Source organism: Typha latifolia, chromosome 7 (assembly GCF_019914945.1).
Source record: "Typha latifolia isolate L0001 chromosome 7, TyphaL0001v2, whole genome shotgun sequence".
NCBI classification, from domain to species: domain Eukaryota; kingdom Viridiplantae; phylum Streptophyta; class Magnoliopsida; order Poales; family Typhaceae; genus Typha; species Typha latifolia.
Genome location: NC_133092.1, coordinates 3,144,061 through 3,171,652, shown reverse-complemented (window position 1 = coordinate 3,171,652; position 27,592 = coordinate 3,144,061). Strand labels below are relative to the sequence as shown.

The 27,592-nt window shown below is 36.5% G+C and overlaps 4 protein-coding genes across 6 annotated transcripts; 3 read left to right on the top strand and 1 right to left on the bottom strand.

The window, feature by feature from the left end:
* Nucleotides 1-2,051: 2,051 nt before the first annotated feature.
* Nucleotides 2,052-3,050, top strand: LOC140791738 (NDR1/HIN1-like protein 3). The gene has a single exon (XM_073142382.1). The coding sequence runs from the start codon at nucleotides 2,209-2,211 to the stop codon at nucleotides 2,878-2,880; it is 672 nt and encodes a 223-aa protein (XP_072998483.1). The 5' UTR covers nucleotides 2,052-2,208; the 3' UTR covers nucleotides 2,881-3,050.
* A 2,974-nt stretch (nucleotides 3,051-6,024) lies between these two features.
* LOC140791829 (protein SMAX1-LIKE 3-like) lies at nucleotides 6,025-9,517 on the bottom strand. Its single transcript, XM_073142491.1, has 3 exons — nucleotides 8,257-9,517; nucleotides 7,519-7,753; nucleotides 6,025-7,434 (listed from the first exon to the last, which is right to left on the bottom strand). The coding sequence occupies exons 1-3, from the start codon at nucleotides 9,387-9,389 to the stop codon at nucleotides 6,346-6,348; spliced, it is 2,457 nt and encodes an 818-aa protein (XP_072998592.1). The 5' UTR covers nucleotides 9,390-9,517; the 3' UTR covers nucleotides 6,025-6,345.
* Nucleotides 9,518-12,888: 3,371 nt separating this feature from the next.
* LOC140792811 (transcription factor E2FA-like) lies at nucleotides 12,889-19,573 on the top strand. 3 transcript variants are annotated; one of them, XM_073144018.1, is made up of 14 exons: nucleotides 12,889-13,368; nucleotides 14,401-14,590; nucleotides 14,816-14,869; nucleotides 15,003-15,088; nucleotides 15,160-15,248; nucleotides 15,338-15,392; nucleotides 16,560-16,612; nucleotides 16,691-16,741; nucleotides 16,853-16,901; nucleotides 17,017-17,082; nucleotides 17,181-17,257; nucleotides 17,356-17,569; nucleotides 18,873-18,939; nucleotides 19,015-19,573. In XM_073144018.1, exons 1-14 carry the CDS (start codon nucleotides 13,171-13,173, stop codon nucleotides 19,083-19,085), a joined length of 1,320 nt encoding a protein of 439 aa, XP_073000119.1. In that variant the 5' UTR covers nucleotides 12,889-13,170; the 3' UTR covers nucleotides 19,086-19,573. The 3 variants fall into 3 exon arrangements, with proteins under 3 accessions (XP_073000119.1, XP_073000120.1, XP_073000118.1); XM_073144019.1 differs by having other exon boundaries at nucleotides 13,015-13,473; XM_073144017.1 differs by having other exon boundaries at nucleotides 13,023-13,368; nucleotides 14,383-14,590.
* A 4,613-nt stretch (nucleotides 19,574-24,186) lies between these two features.
* LOC140792153 (transcription repressor OFP8-like) lies at nucleotides 24,187-24,771 on the top strand. Its single transcript, XM_073142992.1, has one exon. The coding sequence runs from the start codon at nucleotides 24,187-24,189 to the stop codon at nucleotides 24,769-24,771; it is 585 nt and encodes a 194-aa protein (XP_072999093.1).
* Nucleotides 24,772-27,592: the final 2,821 nt, after the last annotated feature.

The following is a 27,592-nucleotide window of genomic DNA, read 5'->3' as shown; positions in this document are numbered from 1 at the left end:
ATTGTTAAACTCGATAAAATTATAATTCGAATCTAAAAACACTTATACAGTATTAACCATTTAACCATCTAAATACTATTCCATTAGTCTCATCAGATGCACGCGTCATTTATGAGCATCGATCTTACAGTTATGAAAACGCCTACTCTAAATCAACCAATATATATTATCAATATATTGATGCGCTTTAACCTTCTGCTTGGAAAAATCCTAATTGAAATTACTCATTTTACATCTTTATCTGGCCATATTAAATGCCAATACAATTATTGCAAAGATAATTAGGTCTTGTTAGGTTGTAACGACTACTTAACATATAAGCTTGGTTGGTGAATTTCGGATTAGCCACTTGTTTGTTCTTCCTGCAGCTTGTTGTATTACTTAACCGTAAGCTTGATCCTAGTAATAATAATAAATATTTTCTAATAATATATGTAACATGATTTACTACTCTAATCTTAAGTTCATTGGTTTGCTCACTTTAAAGAATAGTTAAACAATGAATACGACTAACAAGTCAAGTCAATATGCCAAGGCATCCGAAGTTTCTGCTGTCAGTTTTCCATATATATATTTATTCTTTTTTTACATGAGGAATAGATAAAGATTACACAACTAAAATATATTACTATCCTTTTCAAAAGACGTAGAGGCTTATAGTGCAAGGTCAAAACGAAAGTGGAAATTAGAACTTTAGCTAATAATTAATTAATGGCTCGGAGTAGTAGATGTTAGGTAATCCATTCGTCGCTACTCTAGTCCTCTCTGACCTCAATCATCTAATTAAAATTAATGATTTGGTTTTCATGATTCGAAGATTAATATAGCTTACATCTGCTTTACGTTGATTTGAATAGTGAGTCAACTGTTTTCGAGCAACTTTGATTGATATGTTGTAAGTCCATTATTGTGTTAATTGTTAATACAAACTTTATAGTTTCTTAACATATATCTGCATGATACTCTCCAAAGAAAATGGCAATTAGTTAGATGACTGCTTATCATTTCAGAGCTAAGACATTTTGATAGGAAAAGTTGAGTTAATTTGAATGAATTTTATATTTAATGCTTCTCCTTTTGTGCACTTATATTAGAGGTCTTAGAAGGATAATTAAAAGGGGAGGCTCTTTACGTAATTGTACTAAAATCTTTTAAAATATTATAACTATTATTATAATGTTTTGACTCTTTTGGAATTACCGTTGTAATTAATTTTTGAAGAAATATTTATAGAATATTTCTTATAGATGATTGATAAAGTAACAAATACATTTAACTGAAACAAAAGCCACTCTTTTTTTTTTAATTGTGTAAAATATTTAATTAAATAGCTTTAAAATCATTTAAAATAATTTATACAAGGGTACAATAGTCATTTGCTAATCAATCATAGTTCAATTTTAACATTGATTAGATAGATCTAACCGATGGAATGACATTTTCAAAGATTTTAGTGATTACAGTGTCAATTATAATATTTTGAAAAGCATAAGTCATTGTAATATTTAAAAAATAATAATTATGTGCAAATCACTAAAGAAATCAATATTACCAGAGACCAATTTACATAGATGATATGCATATTTTATCAGAAAAATATAAACTAATTGCTTATTATATGATATGATGGTCCTATCAAGATGATTTGCAAGGCAGATCTTTCGTGCTTCAGTGGGATTAAGAATTTCCAGGATAATCTGATGTTAATTATCCTTTAGAATAAAAGCTAATTAGGGAGATAGCTTTCATCACGTAGCATCTTCAGCCCAACCCAACTCAGAGTTTGCTTAATAGAGGCCCAAATCAATGTCTAATAGGATGATTCTATAATTACTGCATAAAGATCTGTATATTAATTGTTCCAGCTCGAGAGTAAATTAAACACCTACGCGCTTCTAGCCGACAAAGACAAAATCTCCAGACTGTCGTGGCGCCAAATGCAAAGAAACGTCTTAGCTCACAACTTTTGCATTGCCCGGAACCTTCTCTCGTTTCCACGTCCTACTTCAATCCAAACGCGTAACCATGGAGATCTCTCTCTCAACGTGTTTCAAATATTCCTCCCTCCTCCTCCATCCCTATCCCTCCTCCAACCCTATATAAGAACACACTCCTCCTCTCATCTTTCCATCAATCAATATACACATCACAACTCTTCTCTTCTCTTCTCTTCTCTTTCTCTTCTCCATCTTTTTACTCGATCCTCTCATGGCAGACACGAAGCCAAGTCACCAAAACGGAGCCTACTACCCTCAGCAGTCGTACCACAGCATGGGCCGCCGCTCGAGCTGCTGCGGCCCATGCTGTATCGTCTCCACTCTCTTCAAGCTCATCTTCGCCATCGTCTTCTTCTTCGTCATCGTCATCGGAATCATCGTCCTCGTCGGCTGGCTACTCCTCCGCCCCAAAGAGATCAAAGTCAACGTCACCTCCGCCACCCTCACTCAATTCAACCTCTCCTCTGCGAACAACCTGCAGTACGACCTCGCCCTCGACATAGACATCCGCAACCCGAACAAGAGGGTCGGAATCTACTACGACTACATCGAGACGCAGGCGTTCTACGACGGCGACCGGTTTGGGTTCGGCACTCTGTCGCCGTTCTACCAAGGGCATAAGAATACGAGCACGATACATCCGGAGTTCAACGGGACGCAGCTATTGCTCGGAGACTCGGTTACGACGACTTATGATCGAGAGAAGAGTGAAGGGTATTACTATGTGGATGTGAAGGTTTACACGAAGCTTAGGCTTAAGATTTGGATCTTTAAGATCCATCGTAATCCTAAGACCAAGTGCAACTTGAAGTTGCCGGTGCCAGGCGACACCAACTCGACGGCGTCGTTCGAGGTGACCAAGTGCAATATCGACTACTGGTGATCATCTTGGCATGGCATGGACTAGTTACTGTGAGATGATGAGTAGTTATTTGTTGATTCTTTATTACGTATCACTTGATGTTATATATAGATGTAGACATACATGGCATGTATATACTTTGTATGAATTAGTTGATATCTAGTGGAGTCCTTACTCCGCCTTTGGTATGACATATATATGTATGGTGGTGATGTCAGTTGAGTCCGGCTTGTCGAATGTTTGACTTTGGATGCGGTTTAAAATTAGTAGATAGCTTATAAGTAACGACGTGAGATACAGAGTCCGGATTTCCACGTATGTTGAAAGGATTTTCTATTATCTATTTCGCATTTTATATTTATTCTTAAATTACAGTCTTTTTATTTTTATGTTTCAATTGAAATCCTATACTTTTTCTTAAATCACAAAATGTGTCCATGGGGTGTAAATTATATTTCCTCCTAAATAATTTAACGAAGAAAAGATGTAGAAATCGAAATTGGTATAAATTGCAATGAACTTGAATACATATCATGATGAATGGTAATATCCCTACAGTGAGTATAAAATGCCAGATTAGCCTACTTCTATGCAGGAAATTGATCAAATGAGAGCTCGAAAGAGAGGGGAAAAAGATAAGAAAGGGCAACGATTCAAGCTTCATTTTTTTCCTTTTTTCCCCCGAAAGAGAACTGCAAAAAGCTTGAGGTGTGGAAACTTTGTCTTCATGCCGTGGAACTCTTTTTGCAGCTTCCAATGGGCTCTTAATATTTCTTTGCTGCAAGTTGGCCCAAAAGAAGCATGTCTTGGATCAAGTTGCAACTCTCTCTTTGCCATCATCTCGTAGACTAATTACATTTTCTCCTCTTAGAATCACAAAGAATAAAAACATGCATTTTATCTCTTATAATGTTTAGAAGAGTTGATTTATAGCTAGACCTTATGAACTATTTTTATTTAGGCCTTTTTAGTTGGTGCATAAGATTTTTATTGAATATAAATTAAGTCTATTTATAACTTTATTAATATTTGATTATTTGATTATAATATAATGATTACTTTGAATAAATTTGTGCGGGAATTTGTGGTGGTTAATAAACTATAAATAAGTATGTTAAATATAATAAAAATTTTAAATATAGGTTATCACATGACGCATCTTATACAAAATATAACAAAAAAATATGCATAAATAAATATTTAGTTGCACAATATATTTAAGAAAAACTTAGCTTACGAATAAATACCTTTTATGCAACAACTAAAAGCTACTGTTGACACCCATATTTATCTTTTTTTCCGACACTTTGACTATCTATCTCAATTATCTAATATCTATCACCCCTTGATGGCATAGATAAAAAAAATAATTATTTTATTCTTAACTTTTCTCTTTTCTTTATTTAAATAACAATAAAATTGTTTATCAAGAGGGGAAAATTTATCACGCGCTAGTAAATAAATATTATTTAAACAAAAAAAAAATCAAGCGGGCAACTAACCAAAGAAGTATCTAAGAGAGGTTTTATATGGATGAGGGCAAAATCTTACAGAAAATAAATGAATGGATTATATCTTGTGTAAGGAAAGGTGAAGATTGTTACTTTTTAAATAGATTTAGGAGCATATTATAAACTCTTATGCAATTCTATTACATGACCAACCAATAAGAGTAAACTAATTGCATTCATACAACACAATTATCTAAGACACAGAGCATGGCAGGTGGTAAACAGCAAAGATAAAAGGAGATGAGGTAGCTAACAAGCAAGGTATTAGAACAGTCAAAAAGGACGTGAGCAAGAGCAGAGATCGAAGGGCATGTTAAAAGCAACACCCAACTTTTTTACTTTATTTTTAATTTATTTTTATCTCTCTCCCATTTTTGAGCTAGCTGCTGCATGATTCTTTTAACAAAGATCTAATGATCCATCAAAGCATTTTGTTAAGACCCATCCCCATCTCATTGGGGTTCCCCAAAATTCCCTCAAGAATCACACCACCAAAACTTTTTCCTCAGCTTTCCATCCCCAGATGTTTATATCTTGGTGCCTTAATACGTTTATTAACTTCACAAGATCAATCTCAAATTATAGGATTATAAATTGTCAGGTATTGGAATCTAGTTTTTATGGTCTAATAGTTTATAAGTACGTATGCATGGCGAGGGACATATTAAGTGAGGCTTCTTCCTTTTTTGGGTTGGAAACTTGTAACAGAAGACGTAACAAAAAGTAAAAGAGAATATATTGGTTTATGAAAGAAAGGATTTGCCCTATCTTCTGGTTCACAACTTCCATCAAATATCAAAAAGAAGAAAGAAACTTAATCTTTATTAACCAAGCAAGAACAGGACAAATCCACTGCTGACACCAATGCTTTATTCCACGTTCCTTTTTAATTAGGATTCTAAAGCAGGTCTAAAGAAAGATTCTTATCTTTATTTTGTGTTAATCTTTTCACCTCCCACTACTTCCAAAGATGAGAATGTCGGGTCATAAAATTCTAAAAGCAGGGGAAAAGGGATCCCTTCTTTCCAAAGCGCATTACTATGCATGAAAAGTTGTGCCTTTTCCCATATTTCTTTGGGGGAGATTGCACTTTTGTCTTCCAATGTGGCTTCTCCTTTGCAAACCTCTCAAGTTTTGAATAATACTTTGGTCTATCTTTTAAGGAGAGTAATGTACTACACCTCATGGGTAACCACTTCTTGCATCTTTACTCAAGGAGATACTTCAATGAGGTATTCATGGGAAGTACACTCTTTACATCTCCCAAGCAAGCTTATGAAAAAAATTACCTAGTTTCAGCCTGACAATTAAAGGAGGTGGTGAATGCTCCTAAGATGAAATCATGTGATGATAATCCTTAACAAAGCAAATGATTATGGATTAATTGGCTTTAAAATTTTCAGTCATGAGCTAACGTAGGAAATTCTCAAGAATAGGATAGGACAAATAGTAGTAGACAAGGAATCCAAAGCATCACAAATATTCAAACTTGAAATTATAAATGGTCCTATACAAAGTTCTATTCAGGAGTCTAAGAAATCATGCAGTATCAGACTAAGAGATAGATGCTTGAAGAATATGTCCTAGAGAACAGTATATAATTGTTTGAAAAATTCACCATTTGTTAACTATAATAACTCTTGCCATGGAAATAGAAAAGCAAGTTGATATCTATATTAGAAGATGCACTCTTCCTGCGAAACAATAATTACAAAGCTTCGCTCTGAACAAAAGTAGAAGGTTACAAGCAAAATCTGTCAGCCAATCAATACAGTCTACAAGAAGAAAAGAAAGAAAGTAGTTACTATTATACATGTGTTCCCACAACAGAAGCTAACTATGATCAGCCTCAACTTCAAGTGTTTAAACTCTCCAAACTCTGAAAAGGTAAAACGATCACTGTGAATTGAGCATGACAGGTGAAAAAAACCAAAAGTTTCTGCGCTAACAGCGTCCATGAATCACAATCATCTGGCTATTTGAAAAGAAATGTTCTGTCCACCATGTCTACGATATCGACATCACCAGAGGACCAACCATCCTCCATATTATCAGCAGAAAGATTTAAATCAAAATGAACAGATGATTCAGTTTCCTTCTCACACTCCTTTTGATTTTCTTCATCGGTCTCCAAACTTCTCTTGGTAAAGCTTTCACAACTTAAGATGATTATAGCATCACTAACACCAACCTCTTCGCCAATTGAGCTCTCTATTTTACCTTTCTCTGTTGCGTTCTTGATACCCAGTAGTGAGTTATAGTCTACTTGATCTATGTCTTCCATTAAGATAACGCGGTGCGGATTATTATGAATTGCTTCAATAAATCTCTCAAGATAGGTATGGCTCGCTTCTGATCTTGGCCTTTTGTATACTCGATCATTGTCAGTGTCGGGCCTCATTGAGGAGTAGGTGCTTAGACCAATTGAAGTGAAGTTGGTGTAAGAACTGAATACAAGGTTGGCTAGTTCCTTTGCAATCTTCTCTTTTGCTTCCACATTGCAGCCGAGAAAAAGCAACCACGTCTCTTCCTTGGTTGAAGTTAATTCCACCTTCTCTTTTCTTCTTCTCATTCCAGACCTGCATCGAAGGATAGTGCTTGCAATCTCAGGGATGATGTCCTTGTGACATGGGACCTTATCCTCCAATGCGTTGCAAAAGGTTTTTAGGTTCTCAGAATTCATCTCCTTAAACTTACTATCGTACTCCAATGCAATGGAGTCCGTCGAAGAACTCGTGCTAGAAATAGCATTAGGATTGGCAGAACAGAGTGGGGACAGTCCTTGGCCCTCATTCGTTTGTAGGAGCCCAAAGTTGGATTCAGGCTCTTTCACGAAGCCTTTCGATACTGAGCAATGCTGTTCTGTCCAGAAATGCTTCATATTGACCGGGAGTGCCCGAGCTCGAGGAATTTGGTCCAAGATAGAGTGATACCAATGATTCGAAGAAATTGAGAAAGACGGAGAGAAATTTAAGGACTTCGAAGGTGGCTGATGTTTGTACTGTTGTGCTTCACTGCATGCTGAGTGCCAATTCTTGTACAGATCTTTAAATTGGAGGTCATTCTACAAAATATATATATCACTATTACTTATATGTATTTAATAAGTGATGATACAACTGTTCAGATAGATAAGAGTGGAATATACCTGATCATTTTGCACTAGATTGTCCTCTTTATATTGCTGTAGCCATGGAGGAAACCTTGAAAGGATTGAGCCATCGCTACCATTGTTAATGTTTCCAAGGCCTCGACCGTCATTTTCAAACTTAACAGAACAATCAGCAAGGCAAATAAGTTGACCATTCCCGATTCCATCTTTTGGAGAATGCCAACAGGATCCAACATCAAGCGTCTTACTTCTCCATTGCCGTTGTAGACCACTGAAAGAATAGAAAATAAAAGATTATGACAAAAAAAAAAACTATATAATAGTTCAGTTTCGACATGCTATTCCAATTCAATGGGACTAATATACACACTTACACACGCGACTAATTTCACACCAAGTTTCACATTATACTTTGTTGATTTAGAGGACAAATCAACTTAATAGAATGTAAGATGAGGCCATAAAAGAGAAGAAAAGAAGTGGGGAAAAAAGAGAGTAACTGAGTTCAAATTTATATCAGTATAAATTATCCACTTTCTTAGCCTCCTCTGGAGACGGACAGAGAGCCTACAGAAAGAAAAAAAAAAAAAAAAAAAACTAGCTCTCAACCTTACTCCACTAGAATTAGCACGAATAAGAAATAAAGAACAGAGTAAAAGATATAAGATTAATAATGTAAGTTAGTATTTGGAATGATCATAAATAAAATATACTGTATGGTTTGCTCGTTTATTAAATTATTATGGCTCAACTTATCCATAGAAAAGCCTTTACCTGTCGTGACTAAGGCTCAGTTCCAAGCTTGCAGCAGGAAGAATTATTGGTTGAAGACCCCAAAGTGTCTCAAGTGAAGGTTGGCCAACCTTACATCTCATGAAGGTCTTGTATGTTGCTATTCCCATAAGCCAAATATTCCCTTGTCCATTGTCACCCTCAGTGCCATCACAGACTAAGCTTCCAAGCTCCATAATGAAATGCTCTAAAGGGCAATACATGCTTCTTCCTTTATCCCCACAACTAGCCCTATCTTCAGCTGCCAAATTGAGATCTCCCAGGTACAGAACTGCCCCCTTTCCAATACAAGAGCTTTTAACAAGGCACCTCAGCTCCCCAATCTTACTTTCTACTTCCTCCCTTGACAGTTTTTCCAAGGATGAGAGTGAGAGACTCATGAACTGCAGGCTCCTCAATGCCACAGGGACCTCTCCCTTCTTAAATCTATCCATCAGCTCTCCAACAAAACCCTCTGAGGTAGCTAAGCATTCACCTACAACAACAAGACTCCTATTCTTTCCGCTCATCAAAGTCTCCAGAACAATCTTCACATCCTCACTCTTCACTTGGTCTGATGGCCTATTTTTGCTCTCGTGGGTAGGAACACATGTCTGAGAAGAGACTACTTGCTCCACATTGCTCTTCACTTGTGTACTAGAGAAACCAGCCTCTCTCATTACTCTACTCACACTAGGATCATCCAAGATGGATATGACGAGCTGCTCCAGCTCTACTTTCACTGCAAGCAATGGTTGCTGCTGGCTTTCGATCGAACCCCGACGCTGGTGGGCTTGTGCTCGCTTAAACGCTGCAACCAGGGCGTTGGAGAGGGATGGAAAGTGGTGATAGGCATGGTGAGGTCCCATTAACGAGCCTGAGGACGAAGAGGCTGGGAGGCGGTTGAGCGCCACATTGAAGCATAGCTCAAGGGCCTTGCACTGGAGGGGATGGGACCGCGACTGGAGGCAGGCAGTGCGCAAGAGTCCAGCGGAGGAGGAGAGCATGGTGTTAGCAACATGGAGAGGTGTGACTTGGGCATGGCCTCTCTGCTTAGCAAGGGCCACTGCTTGCTTTACTACACTTGCTGCTTCTGGTGTCAAGGCTTGTTGCACCATCCAACCACCAGCTCTCATCTTATATGTATCTTTCTAGTGACGGTGAGTGACTTGAATACTTACAGAAACTAGTGGAACACTGGAGCTGGTTGGACAATAAAACTGGATAGAAATACTGAGATGACAAAGTAAGAGGAGGAGAAGAGCTGCTATGAGGAGGCGAGGAGGAGGAGGAGTTTGTTTGGGTCAGTATTGGTAGCTCGAATCTGTTGGATGTGAGTATAGAGCTGACTATGTATATGGATGTTGTTGTCTGCTTTAGTTTCTCTCACTCTTTTTCTCTTTTAGGAATTTGCTTTTCTTGCTGGAGATTTGTGAAAGTATATTGAACTGTAGAACTGTGCTTTTCTTGTGAGGGAGGTAATCTGGGTCTAAAGTCGATTTTGTGGTGGAAAGTGGATTGCATGTGCTCAACAAGCAGCTCAAAAGCAACACTACTCCAGTGCTCCTATATCTATTCTCATACACAAATTACTTGCAGAAATTTTTCAGCATCCATGGTTTCCGTAAATGCCTTACGAGATGGGTGGAAGAACATAATGCACAAACATCTGAGGGGAAAATATGACACTCTCTTCCACTCTCCACTCACTATTACCTATAACGATAGACTTCCCAAGACAAGTCAAGGAAAAAAAAACATTTCAGACCAGATGAATGTTGCATTCAAGATGTTGCTTGGAAAATCTTATAACAAGCATAAGATCAGATGTCTTATTATAGCTGCTAATTCAACTACGGTAACAAAAGGATACATAAATCATAAAGCACTGAAGCTCAATAAGATTGCACACTTCGACCGCTCATAAACATGCAAAGTTTGTTCTGTTATTATCATTAGGACAACTGAAATTACTCAAAGGGAAAAAAAAAACATACAATTAAAGTTTCGCATATATTGCAATAATCTGAGAAACTGAACAGTAGACTGCTAGATTCACTATCTGTCTATCCTCTCTTATTCCACTTTTAATCATTCCAGATAATTCAATGATCATTTTCTTTGTTTAAACCAGACGCAGTAAATTCTCCTCTCCATTTTTTGCCTTCTAGTGTTGTCAAAATTCCTGCTCAATGAAGGGAATATATCAGAAGATTTCACCTACATTTGTTGCCTCCACATGGAAAGACAAGCATCATGTTTTCTTAGTTATATGTAAAATATTTCAAGAGTTTTAATTTCTTCGCTAAGATTATTATATAATTTGATGAGCAAAGAGGTCCTTTCCTCATTGCATAAAAAAGAGTTTGCTGTCTCATATGGCTTCAGAAATAATAGACAAGAATTTCAGCTAATTCCAATCTGAAATGTTCCCTTCTCTTCAAGAATCTTAGTTGCAGTCAAAAGTTAACGCTAACAGATAGTCTAAAGACATACAAAGAGCAGTCATATTATCGGTAAGACAAAAGCACCTAGCATTGCTACAAAAGAAGTGAATAAAGAAAGATCTTGAAAAATGTAAGAAAAGCTAAATATCCATCCAACACTCTGATTCTTTGCAGTTATGTACCATGAGCAAGTCATATAAAACCATGCAAATATTCTTATACAAAGAAGAAAACTAGTTTTTTTTTGTTTTATATAAAAAAAAAATCAGTGGCCTACTTTGTGCCTCAATCAAACCCAATCAGTTATTCATCTGTCTTAAAGTACAACAAAGGCAGCAGTAGAAACAATTTGCTGCGTTATCTGCACAAAAGTGCCCCTCATTTAGCAAAAATGTCCTCAAACATCCATCATGTGGCATGTGCCCAAAAAGCAAAGGTCCGATGAAAAGAAGCTCATCTAGATAGGAAGGGAAAAAACACCATGGATGTGGTGGACAGTTGCATTCAGAAAAGAAAATCATAAAAATGAATACTGAGGCCATGGCCTTGCAGATGTAGAAGTAAAAGAAATATTTTTATAAAAAAATCATTTTGTATAGAAAATCTAGTTAAAATAATCATTGCGGATAGCAAATTTTAGCTTCCATCTTCATGCTTTGTCTTATATAATTACACCAGCCCTGTCACCCTTCTACTGTCCTAGTGAAAGCTGCTTCAAACAAATGAAAGTTGGATCCCTAAATCGTTTAACTGTGGTTGCCAACAATGAATTACATAGTTCCTCAACAATCTATAATTTTTGAGTGCTTATATTTCAAATGGTATAGATAATGCTTAAATGATTCAAGATTTTTCCATAAAAATATCTCCAACATTTGATTTTTCATTAGGAAGTATAGATATTATTAATAATTGCCAAGAGAAAATCTCTAATTAACCAGAAAAAGTAACATTCTAGCAAATCAGAAAGCTTGCCTTGTTGACATTATGTTATGGGAGCTCTTCGACAACAGATTAAGAATTCTATCTATTTGCTGCTGCTCTGTTGCCCATACCTTTGCCTTCAACGACTGAAGGAATGATAGAATGGTAAAAGAGAGTACCAACAACGCCTAAAACTTCAAAAAAGTGTTCTCTTGTAGAACAAAGAATGTTCAAACTTTTTATCGACTAAACTGCAAGCAAAGTTAGATATGCATAGAAAAGGACAGATACAAGGATGAACAAGAGACCATCTCCTCGATTACAAAAATTACATAAAGTAAACAATCACCCGGGAGAAAATATTTCAAGTTCGAATAATGGTTGGCTAAATCAGGTCTATTATTCAATTTTCCGCCACCAATAAAGTCATACCAACAAATAGGTAGCAATTCTCTGGTGCTGAAAAACCTGGCGAAGAAGATAGACGGTGAACTGTTAACTGCGGCGGGTGCGGGAAGAGAACGGCGTTCGTAATGTTTACGGCGGCGAGGACGAGATCGTTTTCCACGAGATGGGCCAAACCACCTAACTGGGCCAGACTGGAATCCTGGAAAAGACCCATCTTGGAGACTATTGGATCCAAAACGAGCCGTGAATCCAGTCAGTCGACTTTGTATCGGAATATGAGAGGTTTGTGTTGGAATCTCACCATAGATATTGAAATTAATATTTGATAACGTTTTGTACAAAGGAAAGCGGTAGGCAATAAATTTCAATAACATAAGAGTTTGATACACAAATAAGAGAATAGACCGAGAATAAGAAGAATGAGCTTTTGATAATAATCATACACTTGGCTAAATTAAGTATAACAAATAAAAACAACATATCAAGCACTAGAGCATCAAATATATATTGATAAAATATGACCCAACCTAGTAAATTCACATATATAAGTTGCCTAGAATACTAAGATTCTATGACATTTCATGTGAGGGTTGATATATATATATACTCATGTAACCAATTACAATACTTGTACGACAAAATTTCTTACACTAAGCTACAACACGGCACTTTCTCAATGCAAGCCCCACAACGCAACAAATAGAGTAATGGCGCATACGTGGCAGTCGATAGATCGTCAGATAGTTAAGAGAATCTTAACGGACGGTGGATCGTCTTCCGTAACTCAAACACTATAGATTTGTTTTGTTTTGTTTTTCTTTTTTAGTTTCTAATATTCCCCACACGCCTTCCCTCCATGCCTATCCGAACTATAATTTCCCTCCCTTCCCTCGTTTTCTCCATTCCGCCCCTCACTTTCCTCTACCTTCTCGCTCCCATCTCCAAATCGAAACCCTAATCCTCCCCATCCCTCTACCCCTCTGATCTCTCATTGGATCCACTAGATCTCCCCAAAACCGTTGCTTCCATCGAGATCCGGCGTTGGAAGCCTATCAAAACGAGGGTTTTGGATCCTGATCTCGTGATCTTCGATCTCTCTCGAGATCGATCAATTTCGAGTGGATTTATAGGGCTGTAGATGTCCGGCGGCGGAAGAGCGGCCAAGAAGTGCTCGGGGCAGCGGTCTGGTCAAGTCTTCCAGCCGCTGCGGCGGCATCTGCCATTTCCCTCCGGGAAACCGCCCTTCTCGCCTCAAGAAGAGTACCATCGGTTCTACTCAGATGGAAATAGTCCGGTGATGGAGCGAGGGGCTGATGGCTTCGTCGTCAAGAGTCCGGTGAGTAAGATGGAGGATTGGGGGGGTTCGTGTGCTAGTAAAGGAAATGACTGGATTTGGTGATGATCTCATTCTTATCGGCATAAATTTTTTGGTCGTTTCATGGTATGGCAGAATTAATGTTTTTTGATTCTCTAATGTTCTTAATTTATAGCGGATATTAGGGAAAGTTGAATTAAAGTGCGAATGCCACGTATGTAGGATCCACCCTTATTCAGAAAGGGAATAATTGTGTAGATGTTTTAACAGGCATTTAGTCAATTATGCATTTTTGAAAGAATTAATGGAAGGAGGACATGTTAATGGATTGTCGACTGTAGAAAATAAGTAGCAATAGCTATGGAAGTTAGATAGAGAGTTCGATGAACATTCTTTATAAAGCACTTATTACAGTAGAGTGATGATATCTCAGTTTATCTACTCAGTCAATATTAATGTGCAGAGTTTTTATTGACCCAATTATGCTCACGTTTGTCCTAGGACATCCACTGTTAGTTGCTTTTGAGAAAAATTGTCTTTTTGATGTAGTATTACCTAAGAGTTCTACAACATTTGTCAGCTTGTGCCCGTTAGAAGTTGGTGAATCATGACACGGTTGAATGATGGACCAATCATTTTGTAGTCTTGCACTTTTCTGTGCAACCTCCCATTATTTTTGCCTTCAGTCTGGTAAATGCTCCACCCTAGCTGGTCTTCTATATTTCACTTGTAGATATGTTACTAGAAAACATATTAATGTTAGTACTTGGTAGGTTGAACAATCTTTGATAGTCAAACTGTTGAGCCAATTTGCACAGATGTTACTGTAATTTGGTATAGTTAAAGTCTCTCTTTTTATCATCTCGTTTGTCTCAATGATTCTAAAGTATGTACGCTAGAAATGGTAGATAATTATTTTCTGAATACCCTGTATTGCTTCTCCCATGCGTTGATAGGGTAAGTTTTTATCTTGAGGAACATTAAGGTTCCTTACATCTAATGGTTGGACGTGAATGCTTATCGTAATCTTTATAGTTGCACTTATTATTGCAGTTGAAAAGGTCAGAAAAAGAAGGTATTGAACCTGCTGAATCTAGTGAATGGAGAGCCAAAACTGAATATACTGACATTGTTAGCAGTCCCCATTGTACTCCTCTCTCAGCAAAAGGAGGTAGGATCCGTGGTAACTGCAAGGTCGCCAAGAACAATAAAGCTGGGCCTCAAACTCCTATCTCTGATGCAGGTGATAAGTCCTGTTAGTTCAGTTATTTGCATCCAAGTTCTTGAATTATTTCTTACATATAATTATTTATCCACATTTATGTATGTTATGACTGGAAGCAGCACTTCTTTCTATGTACGTGATTCAGATAACTAAGTTATTCTGGAAAGCTCTTTTGTAACTGATTAATTACTCTATGATAAGTAAATCACCATGTCTGATCCCTTTTAAATTTTCATTTTGCAGGTTCCCCTATTAATCTCAACCCAGTTGGTAGCTGTCGTTATGACAGTTCTTTAGGTGATTGACATGATTGTTTAGTCTGAATAACAAGAGAAATATCATGAGTTTAGCATATATAACTAAGGAAAATCTGTATGGGAATATCAACTCAAGCTGATTGCAAGTATTGGCAAATTGTATTTGTTCTCAGGTCTGCTGACTAGAAAATTTATCACTCTGCTTAAGCATGCACAAAATGGCATCCTTGATTTGAATAATGCTGCTGAAACATTGGAGGTGAGAAGATGATGTTTTTGCATATATTTATTATTAATCTGATTATTAAAGATTAATCTTTGACAGTACAGGTGCAAAAGAGGCGAATATATGACATTACAAATGTTCTAGAAGGAATTGGGCTAATAGAGAAAAAGCTCAAGAATAGAATTCGTTGGAAGTAACCATTTACTTTTCTTCTATTCTTTATTTTTTTTTATCTTTGTGTATAAAATTTTGTGGCAGCTCACAGGAAATTCTCTTTGGCAGGGGTTTTGACGATTCAGGGCCAGCTGATGCTAATAATGTTATTTCAGTATTACAGGTATGCGTAGGTGTTGTTAATTTGTCTGCATATGCACTTCACATCTGAAGATACTATCAAGATGTTGTCTTGTGCTAACATCTGCTAACTTAAGGTTATTCGAAGCCTTGTGTTACCCTTAAGCTTTGAGGATCTTATTTTAGGGATTTCTACGTAATTGCTACTGAAGCATTCTTTAAAATATCATTATTGCCACTAAAACAATGAGCACTTTCAAAATGTCATTCCGTTGGTTAAATCTAATTAGTTATAGTTAAAACTAAACTTAGATTAAGAAAATATCATTTTGTCCTTGTATAAATTGCTTAAAATAATTTGAAAGCTATCTAATATTACTTGATATCATAGTACAAAAAAATAAAATCTTATTTCCATAAGAAAAAATAGTAATAAATATTTTATAATCTAAGCATCAAGAATAAGGGTATTTTAGTTGTTTACATGTATTGCTAACCTTAACAACATTCGTTAAGAACGTTATATGAATATTTCATTAAAACAACCATAGTGACAATTTTGAAAGGGTCTAAAAGATTTGGTGGCAATAATGATTTTAAGGCATAGTTATCAGAATTAAGCCGGACTAATAAACCGGTAAATCAAGTTGGTTTAGTTTGATTATAGGATTGGAAAAGCAATTGATTAGTTGAAAGCTGGCCAGCCAGCGATTCAACTAGTGAACCGATTGGGTTGCTCATTCTTCCATTATTACTTAGTTGTCCTTAACGTTTAATTATTTTATTTATTTTTACTTTAAGGGTAATTTAGTCTTAAAATTAAAGTAGTTCTATCCTTAAAATATAAAAAATGTTATTTAAATATGTTCTTGTCTAAGTCATATGATTTGATGTACTTAAAATGAAAGATTACTTAAAAAATAACTAAATAATTGAAGAAATACAATTATATTGCTTTTTGTAGATATTTTGTTAAGTTTTAGAATTATTTAGAACTATAATTATATTATTCTAATATTTAAAATATTTCTAGATTAATCAGTGGTTCGACTGGATTACTCATCGTTTAAATCAATAACTAACTTGCAATTATGATGTTTAAAAAGTTTTCCGTGGAAATTGTATAAAAAAACCTATTTGGTAATATGACCTGATGCATTTATTTTGTTGAATCCTCTGGATTACAATCAGTACTTTTTCCCATTTGCAGGCAGAAGTTGAAAGCCTTTCAATGAAAGAACGCAGCTTAGATGATCATATAAGGTTTTCTTGTGTTATATTACCTTTAGGATCTTGATATGGTCTGAAACTGAACCTGAAACTTTTGACTTTATATTGAAGCAAAATGCAAGAGCAATTGAGGGGGCTTTGTGAGGATAAAAAAAATCAGAAGTGAGTGCTTTCATCTATATGAGTTAAAACCTTTATTTGCTTCTTCTGCATAAATGAGCATCTTTTCTTGTGTTTCCCTGTTCCATCAACCCTTTCGTATGCATGCATTAGGTGGCTTTTCGTGTCTGAAGATGACATCAAGGGCTTACCCTGCTTTAAGGTATGTTTGTTTGTTCATCAGGAGAACCTATATCAGTAACAAAAGTTGAGGTTGCTGAAATTTTCAAAACATCACGCTAATTATGGTTTTTCTTTTCTCTTATATTTGTTTGCAGAATGAAACTTTAATAGCAATAAAAGCACCACATGGCACTACCCTGGAAGTTCCAGATCCTGATGAGGTGGAAAATGCATGGAAAGGCTTATGAAGGAAGATACATGTAAAAGATGCACTGCATATATCGCTCAGTTTGTTTTAAAGTTTCTCTTTGCATTTCAGGCTGCTGAGTATCCTCAAAGGAGATATAGAATTGTTCTGAGAAGTACCATGGGTGCCATTGATGTTTACCTTGTTAGGTAATTAGTCACACTTTTTCCATGTGCACTACTATAGCAGAGAACCTGGTACAGAACATAATCTGAGATTCTGAGTACTTTTTAATTATGCCCTTCAGTCAGTTCGAGGACATGAGCAGCAAGGTGGGTCCTCCGAGCCTGCCTTCTATAACCAATTCAATATCTACTGAAGAGCCAGCATCTACAATTGCTACAGAAGAGATTAGAAGAAATGAGCCTGAGGCTCAAGAAACTCACAGGATGAGCGCAGACCTAACTAATTCGCAGGAACTTGCGGGCGGGATGATGAAGATTGTTCCTTCTGATGCTGATGTAAGTTCTTTGATCTTAGAGGCATGTCTATTTTTCTGTTATATCATATATGTACACTACAGTTGTGCTAGAAGACCTCTACACCAATCATCAGGCTTTTGAAGAACCATTGTTTGCCCTACTTGTAGAAATATCCATTTATCAACCACAATCAGGAAGCATTTCAAAAGTTGAATTTCTTCTGTGACTGATTATTGTTTAGTCTTGGGGCTTGCATTAGCCATTATTAACAACATTCTGAAATTTTTATTGGTGTATTACCAACTATTATCAGTGGGCATCAACTGAACATAAAGTATTTGTTGGTTTCACCTTTCTTTGCTCATCGTTTAGACTTGCATTAGCGAATATAAACCAATATTCTGAAATTCTTATTGGCGTTATACTACTATCTTTGGGCGTTAACTGAATGCAAAATTGCAAAGCCTCCAGTTGTTTCATTTGGGACTGGTCAGCGTAGATGATAGCAAGGATGGTTGTGCCTGTGGCACGGCCCATACCCTGGCACAATACATGAGATGCCACGGCAGTAGTCGGCCGTGTCATAAGAGAAGGAGAGAGAGGAGAGAAGGAGACAACTTGTCATCGCTCTTTGCCACTCGTCATCAAGCTTGTTGTCGCGCTCATTGCTTGCATGCCCTAGCTCAAGGAGGAAGAAGAGTAGATTTCTTTTGTAGATCGTTTTTATTCGACCCAATCTAACTCACTCTCTTTCTTTGTCCTCGTGTTGGGGCATGTGACGCGAGTGGCAAGTCTTCTTTGTCCTCAAGCTAAGGCACGGCAATAGCTTCACTGATTGCTGCTAAGAGGGGTGTTGTGCAGCACCCCTCATGCAATGTGCCGATACACCACCGGCACGGCTATTATTAGATGATATTACCTTGGTGTATCTTTCTTCTTTCTCTTTTTGAGACCTTTTCGAGAATGGAGAATTTCACTCCGCTACCCTACTAAACATTTTCTGTTTTGCACAAATGACACTATATTAAGTCTTTGGTTGAAATCCTCCATCTCAGGTCTAATTTATTATACTCTTGACTTTCAGATCTTGATGTTGCACACTGAACAAATGATATATTGTCTGCTCTTTAGTATAACAAAACCATCTTTGCATAAACATTTGTAATCAGTGGTAAATAAGCTGCACTATCTATTGGATTCCATATTAAATTAAAGGTTCAATTTATTTGTTCCATACTTGCTGTTTCTTTATTTAGTCACGAATAAACCTACTCTCTGATCCTTGGCTATGGATATCTAAACCAGTAATGAGATTGGCTATTGAATGGGCATTCTCTTGCAGATTGATGCAGATTATTGGCTCCTATCAGATCCTAGCGTCAGCATAACTGATATGTGGGGAACAGCACGTATCCTTTACTGATTGCTTGTCATCTTATTTCCTATTTTTTCCTCCATGTTGAGATCCTTGACAATAAATATAGCTGCCATCCAATGGGACGAGGAGTGTAGATTAAATACAGATGTTATAATGGAACCAAGCAACAAGCCTTAGCCCAAGACATTGCCATCTGATACTGTTGAATTTCCTGCTTCTAATACACCGGGCGAAGATTGAAGCAGTATTGGTGAAATCAAGAAATACAGGATTGCCGAGGGAAATTTTCCTCTGTAAAAGCTTGCAGTGGTGATGTTGCTCTATAATAGGACATCATTCTTCTCCCCTGGGCTGCGTACTTAACAAATCATAAGCTTTTTTAGACGGAGACGAAGTAGAATTGCACGCTCTTTCTCAGTTTTCTTCTAGGCTGCCAGACAAGACAGTCCTTACTGTATGGAAGGAATAAAAGATATCCTGATGACGGGTTTCACGATCGATCTCTTGTGATCCGTACGTTATCCTATTGTCCGAATACACGAGCAGAGTCAACCAGGCTTCGGTCTATGTTGTTCTTATACTTGCTGATTTGCTTCATGTATATTGAGGAAAACAAAATTATTCTCAAGGTTAATCATTCACGCTCTTGGATTCGTCAATGTAAATTTTTTCTAATGGAGGCAATATAAACTGCAAGTAACAGATGGTTGCATGACCTAGAAGAGATACTAATCTCTTTCCATCTCCGTTGTAATAATTACAATTACAGATATTCTTGAGAAAAGCCAGCTAAATGGCTAACTCGGCTTGACCCCCGGTACTATCCGGAGAGCCTGATTTTAGAATTACCAGACTACGGTTCCGTCATAGATAGGGAATGATAACCTGATCCTTAACAAAAGCATTACGCTCTAGTAGGGATTCTCCCCTCCCTATCTGTTAATTTCAAATACAAATCCGGACTTTTAGAGCTTATCAGTCATCACTGCCTATATAAAATAGGAATCTTATAATTATATCAAAACGGCGACAAAATCTCCCCAAACAAATCAATCTACGAATCAAAACAAATCCTCCTCGACCGTAAATTCCTTTCCATACCTACAGATATATATATATATATCTCAACACTTCTATAGAAACAAATCCCGAAACTTAATCCTCTCAACCAATCTCGTCACTCCCAAGATGGCGGCCTCCTCGCGGCGGCAGAGCAAGGCGGCGACACCGCCGGCTCTACAAACCTGGCCCGCCATGTCGTGGGCCGACGCAGAACTCTACGAGGACTCGGGCTACATCGGGATCCACGACCTCGTGTACTCGCGGGAGGCGGCGGAGACGTATCTGGGCCCGCTTGTTAACCCCGACGGCACGTGCGATATACCGATAAGGAATGAGCTGGTGAAGCACGCGGCCCTCGCCTACCTCAGGCCAATGTCGGCCTCCTCCTCGAGATTCGCGCCGAGGAGGAAGCCTCCGTCTGTGCTCCGGAGGTTGTTGGATCCGTTGTACGACGCTGTTCGCTGTTTGATGGAGGTTGTCTGTCATTGGGATGTGGATCTGGAGGAGGAAACGGAGCGCAATGCCAGAAGGGTGAGGCTGAGGAAGTAGAGCCTTACTGGAAGTATTTTAACACTCTTTAGTTGACTCAGCTATCAAGTAGGTTATAGATAGGTATTGTAGTATTCTTTCGCAGTGGCAATTTTTGCATAGTTACCATCCTCTTTACCAAAAATAAAAGGACATGAAAAAAGAAAGATTGCATTGCTACTTTATTTCTCTTTATATCTTTAGAGCGTGATCTTAATATATATATATATATATATATATTTCAGAGCATTGATCTTTTTAGATCTGTGTTCCCATGAATTTGACACATTATGACTTTTTATTTGGCAGTAAACTTTACTTTCCTACTGGGATTATTGGCGCAAATTGCACATCCTAATAAAGATTAGGAAGCCTTGGAATTCCTTATCGCAATCACTTGGTGGGTAATCTGAAAAGACATATAATAATAATAATAATAATAATAATAATAATAATAATAATAATAATGACATATAATAATAATAATAATAATAATAATAATAATAATAATAATAATAATAATAATAATAATAATAGGCTTTTTGGATGGGAAGCGAAAATTAATTTCTTCTTATATTTTATATCAATCAATTATAATTAATAGCTCTATCCTCATTCTCTCTCAGAAAGAACAATTTATATATGTAGCCTATATAGTATCTCCAAGTAAGAAGAAGCTACTGGGTTTCTCTTCTGGCATTCGGAGTCCGCGGCCTCCTCTCCTCCTTATTTTGCTTCGGCCGAAATAGTCGAGGCCAGGGCCGCTGCTCCTTGCCAGTTGCAATCACGGCCTTTTGTCATCACTATCACCGTTTGCCGCTTTCATAGTAGTTATGGCTTTTGAGATTGGTTTTTTTATTATTATTTTTTTCTCGTTTTGATGTAGGTTTGATGTGGTCGATATTTTAAATATTGGTTCGAATACAATGTTTGCTAATTTCTTGAATTTGAGCTCGATATAATGTGTTATCTAATGTGTGTTATGTTCTCAAAGTATGGAACTTTGAAAATTCTAAATCCTTATGAGACGTAGAATACTACTAATGAGATCATTTAGAAACTAAAGTCAATAACGAAGCATGCACAAACAATACATATTTAACCTAGAAAAATATTTATAAATCAAGGATGAAAAAACCGCATATCTCTTTTATGAGGTAAAATTAAATATTACGATCGATTGCTATTACCCACAATCATCATAATAGATTTTTGCTTGACTTTCTCTTAATACACAACCTAGTTGATCTTTAAGGTTGTAATTCAGCCTCAGTAACTCTTAAGGCAATCTCAAACACCCTTTTTAAATTTAGACTAAATAAGCATACAATGACTCCAATATCTTTATGCTTCAAGCCTCTGGAGATGTTTTTAAACTCAATTTTAAAGTTATCTTTTATTATACCCAAAAAGATAGCTTAATCAAGACTAAGATTCAACACCGTTCAAACGTCATTTTCACGTTCAATACAGAAAAATCTCGTTCGAACATATTTCTCACCTAGATACAGTGAGCTCTTTTATTTTTTTCACATTCAATAGCTATTTATCTTTCCAATATTTGATAGCTATTTGTCTTGCCGTTCGAACAGAATAACTTTCTGAAAATCAATTCAAACATTTTTTCCACTCTAATTTGATAAAAATCGGATTGTAGGGAAAGCCGGCCTCCAAAATGTGTTTTATGTTTTTAGAGTTCTATCTCACAAATTATAAATCATATAATTTTTATTTTTATCACAAATTTGCCAGTTACGGTTACAGTTGCTAACAAACTTGTCCCAATTATCTCAGCGTTTTCTCTTCATTACGAGCCTATTAATATCTTGTTTGTAATTTTTTTAATTAAAATAAACAATATTTTGCCTATGACTTTCACTTATATATATATATATATATATATATATATATATATATATATATATATTCAAATTGGAACTGACAGAGATTGAGATACCAGTTTTTATATAATCTGGGAATTGGAACTTGTTATAAAAGCCAGTATGGATATTTGATTGATTGATTGATTGATTGATCTAGTACGTATACCCATCACCACTAATTAGCTATGTGACTAATTCTGACGTAATCTCAGTAACTCAAACTAACTCAACCTGAAAGTTTTCGATTAGTTTGCATCGTAGTCAAGCTATTTCGAATGACCAATCCTGACATTAATTAAAAAATATATTTGTCACCAGCTCAAGTACAAGATCCGTGCTGTATAATTACCAACTTCTTAGTAGCTCACTTATTTTAATTAATTCTTCTGTGCACTTAAAAGAGACACTAATTTAAGAGCATAGAAAGTTCTGTCCCTGACTCCATGTACAATTAATTGCGAGGATTCCAACAGCTGTTACTATAATGTATTTTAATCAAGTATTAAAGATAACACTATAATAACCAATCCAATAAACTAATACCATCAGTGAGTGATACTATAATCAATGAAACAGCACTGCTTAACGGATCACAAGAAGAAGATTCTATGATTGACGATCAGTAGACAAAGCTTTGATGCTCGACTTTAAAAATGATGCTATTCCAGGATAAGCTCGTGCCCCAATTCTTTAAGCAGGCTGTCAAATTATTCTGGATCCATGACCACTAATATTCCCTTGATGCTCTCGTTTCAGATCAGCTTCCTCAACCTCTAATGCCCATAGATTTTAAGCTTTTATTACACCAAGTGGTTTAGCACTCATTAATGTATATATTATATTTGATGGGAAAATAGAACTCATTAATAAGTTAATGAGTGAATATGTAATATTCTTGCTACTTATACACGCGTTTTGGGTTAGATAATGATTGGCCATCTCTAGTTATGCACACTCTAGCATCTTCCGGTCCTTATGGAACAATAGAAACAAAATTAGTTCGTATTATTCCTTAATTATTGTTTGCTCCTAGCTGTTTTCTCCGATTTTATCTCATCTCGTACATTTAAGTTACAACTGTTAGTTAAGTATTATTGCAATATAAATATAATCTGATTTGAGAACAATAATAATAGTTTAGTCATTGAAATCTTTACTTATTGCAGGAAAATATATTAGCGATAATAAATCACATAAATTTAGGAAATGTTAGCCATGGATTGAGAATCCAGTGTTAGTGTAAACTATAGAGGCTTAAGTGCTTAACTTTAAAATCAGTGGTATATAACTTGAAACAGAACCAAACCAAACCACGTAGATTAAATTATAAGTTGTATTTCCTTGTATCATTTAGAATAGAAGAGTGGAAATCATAACTTTTATCTTACATTAAAGACTAACCCTATAAAAAGCTGTTATTTGGCGCCACACCATCCACCCTCACTCACATGGTCATTAATATGGATAGAGTCAACTTAAAGAGCTGACTTCTAAAACTCCCATTTCCCATCAAACATAATCCCTTCTCTCACACCCTATAATATTATCCTCCAACCTGACCCAAGATCCGAACTATCCTCTATCCCCCCACCTTACACTAAATCTTCCCTTCGATCCCTCTCTTTTATTTATTTCATCATTTAAAACCCCCCTCCCTCTCACCTCTACAGTACTCATCTAACCTCACATGCTCCCCTTTATTACCCCTCTCAAGGCCTCAACCCAGCACAACTCTCCTTCTCCTTCTCCTTCTCCTCTCTCTCTCTCTCTCTCTCTCTCTCTCTCTCTCTCTCTCTAAGCACTCCATGTCTTCCTCTAGGAATAGAAGCTTCATACTGCGCAACCCTGTTGTTGTAGACATAGGATGCAACTGCAGGAGGACAAAGCTCTTCTCTCTCTTCTCCTCCTCCTCTTCCTCCTCCTCCTCATCTCATTCAAAGTCCAAATCCACCACCTTGTCCTCCTCCACCACTACTCCCACCGCAACCGCTTATAACTCCTCTTCTTGGGAAGCCTCCTTCACCACTAACTCCCTCTACGAGGAGTACTCCTCGCCACCACCACCACCACCAAGTGCCGTACTTAACGAAGGGAGGCTCAGGACTAATAGAGATCAGAGAAGGAAGAAGAAGAAGAAGAAGAACGCCAACGGAGGAAGAGTGGCGAGAGAAAGCGTAGCAGTTGCGGTGGAATCCAACGAGCCTTACGAAGACTTCCGTGATTCAATGGTCCAGATGATAGTTGAGAAGGATATCTACGCTTGGGATGATCTCAACGACTTGTTGCATGAATTCCTCTCTCTCAACTCTCCTCGCCACCATCCTCTCATCATCCATGCCTTTGCTGATCTCTGGAACGGGCTCTTCTCGCCTCCATCTCCTTGTCTCTAAAGTTGGTCGGCTCGGTGAGCTTACCGGGATGTGATCGGATCTCGACCATATATATATATATATATATATATATAATCTAGGATTATATTAGCTAGCTAAGTCATGTAGTATCGTAGTAGTAGCAGGGAAGAGTACGTGGGTGTGATGATGAGGATATGTCACGATATGCATGGGGTTGCGTGTGGGCACTGCTCCGAGTTAAGTGTACGTGAGGGGTGGCGATGTAATGAGATGATATGATGCGTGTAATGCTATATATATATATATATAATGAGCACTGGACTAAAATTTACTGCCTTGCTTTTAATTAATGTTGGCATCCTTCCAGCACTACAACATAATATTATATGTAATAGAGTTTTTAACTATTTCAAGCGTTTCCAACTATATAAATCTTGAACTTATTCAAGTTAGCAATTTTATTTAATATAAATGACTTAAAGGCGATTTTTTTATGTGCATGTTTACCTGTCATTCACGTCGTCGCTAGATAAGTTTAGAACTCACTTAGGTAGATATAATATTTGATTAGCATAACTAAAATGGTCAAAAACTATATATAATAAACAAGAGTTGTTTCCTACTATATATACAGAAGATCAGCAAAAAGACTGTCTGTTGTTGCAGTACTGTTCATGCATATAGGAAAGACAAAAAAGATTAGATGTGACGTCTTAGATTGGGAAGCCTTCTTCTTAAGTCTTGGGGGTGCAGTAAGAATAATGCAAGTACAAACGTGTGGTGAATCTTTCACCATCAAAACTATTCTAGCTAGGTGGGTAAGGGTGCACGCAACGGCTGCAGCTAGCTATATATATAGTCATTCATGTATGTGTCTATCTTCGAAGTTGATGCCATGCTTCCCAAGTTGCTAAGTCATGACTCATGAGCATGAGCTTGAGCTTGAGCAGCCAACCCGTGTGAATAGCAGTGACATACGAGGGTAAAAGCAACGCCATCCAATGAACACTGAGTTGAGAAATGGAAAATAGAGATATGAATTCTTTTGGAGATGTATAAATCCCCTCCTGCCTCTTGCTTATAGGAGAGAGAAATATGTGAGGTATTAATATTTAATAGAGATTAACATGACATAAAACCTAAGATGAGCTTCAGCAAAAACTTGGAACTGCTTCATACTAAATCAATCCGAGTTTGGGCCCAAACTCCAAAGAAACGAACTAATCCTGAAGAGCCCACAACTTTTTTTTTAAAAAAAATATATATATATATATATATGTTATTTGTGTAGTTACTATTAAAATTGAAGTTTTAATAATTTCATATAAAATAAAAATAAAAATATAGTCAACTAAGAGAAATTATGTAATTTAGAATTATTAGCAGGTTACTAAACTTCACGGGAGAAAAAATAATAATAAAGTTTCTAAACATATACACGTGAAAAAAAATACAAATATTAATTTTAGAGGGGCGTATAAGTAAATGAGAGGTTATTGAAGGGTATTGTATGCAAAAAAGAGAAAAGAAATCTTAAAATCGGTGAGACGTCCAATCCAATTACCCCCCAAGCGTCCTGTGGGGGAGAAACCTGACACGTCAGCACAGAGGTGAGGAGGAATTGGCTTCCGTTTAAGACGACGCCGCGAACCCACGGGCAGCGTAGGTCAATTATGACTGGCGTAGCCAGTCACGGGCACAACATGACGATGATGATGGCGAATTATATATATATATATATATATAAGTAACAGTAGTAGTAGTAGTAGTAGTAGTATTGGTCACAAGGAATTTATTATTAACCATTAAAGCCTACCGAGAAGACAATTACTCCTCACTAATTATCTCCATACTCACTTCAACCTTGTGACCTTCCACTATCCTCATCCGTGACTCCAGATCGGAATTAGAGGGCTTCTCCTTTTAAAGTTACTCAATGCAGCGAAAGTAAAAAACAAATATACTAACCCTCTTTATGTCATTAAAACATCCCATAATCTTAATCATTCAAGCACGATTAAAATCCTCCAATGCTACGTAAATCTGCGTAAATGGAGGCTCACACTTGACAAAACTAGTTGTGGATGGTAAAACAAATACATGGGAGGGTACTGTTCGTAGTAGTAAACTGGGAGGATGCTAAATAAAATTTTGCTACAGGCTCTGCCCCAGTAGATGTTGAGATTCCCCTGCAATAAATTTGGACCACTTGCGTTGTTATCTAAATTTCACCATTTGGTCCACTACTTATGTGGGCATTCGTGCACTAGAAAGAGACAATTCTGCCATCCTTATTACTGAAAGGCCGTTAAATGGAGATATGATTTTTTTTTTGTTTTTAAAAAAAAATTTTGATCACAAGCCATAAACCAATAACCTATCACAATAAAATTTAAATCATACTCATGATAGAAAATTTATAAACATATTAATTTCAATTTCTATGAAGATTTAAACTTAGTAACTCTTGTAGTGAGTTACTAAGCTCCGGCCACTAAGCTACTGCAAGCGTAGATATAAAATTTGAATATCGAATTTGACCTCTCTAACAAAAAAATATATCAAATAATTGATTTACTTTACTTTCTTTCACTATTTTTTTCGTTCTTTTTTTATAAAGAAATAGTGAAACATTTTCTAGTTACTAAATTTATAACATATAGTCACACAATATTTTTTTAATAGAATTTTTGTTGAAGATTTTACATTGGTAAGGGAGTCAATGTATCAATAAAAATAAATGAGGGGTATATGAAAATAAATAATAATTCAGAAAATTTAAGTATAATTATTCTTAAATATACACACATATATATATATATATTGGATACGAAAAAATATAAAAAAAAATATAGTGAAT

Bases quoted from the DNA above. Each gene is read 5' to 3' on its own strand.
- LOC140792153 (XM_073142992.1), top strand. From the start codon at position 24,187: ATGTCTTCCTCTAGGAATAGAAGCTTCATACTGCGCAACCCTGTTGTT.
- LOC140791829 (XM_073142491.1), bottom strand. From the start codon at position 9,389: ATGAGAGCTGGTGGTTGGATGGTGCAACAAGCCTTGACACCAGAAGCA. The intron at 7,754-8,256 runs GTAAAGGCTTTT...CTATTCTTTCAG, and splicing joins CTGAGCCTTAGTCACGACAG to TGGTCTACAACGGCAATGGA. The intron at 7,435-7,518 runs GTATATTCCACT...TATATTTTGTAG, and splicing joins ATCTAGTGCAAAATGATCAG to AATGACCTCCAATTTAAAGA.
- LOC140791738 (XM_073142382.1), top strand. From the start codon at position 2,209: ATGGCAGACACGAAGCCAAGTCACCAAAACGGAGCCTACTACCCTCAG.
- LOC140792811 (XM_073144017.1), top strand. From the start codon at position 13,171: ATGTCCGGCGGCGGAAGAGCGGCCAAGAAGTGCTCGGGGCAGCGGTCT. The intron at 13,369-14,382 runs GTGAGTAAGATG...TAATCTTTATAG, and splicing joins GCTTCGTCGTCAAGAGTCCG to TTGCACTTATTATTGCAGTT. The intron at 16,902-17,016 runs GTATGTTTGTTT...ATTTGTTTGCAG, and splicing joins AGGGCTTACCCTGCTTTAAG to AATGAAACTTTAATAGCAAT.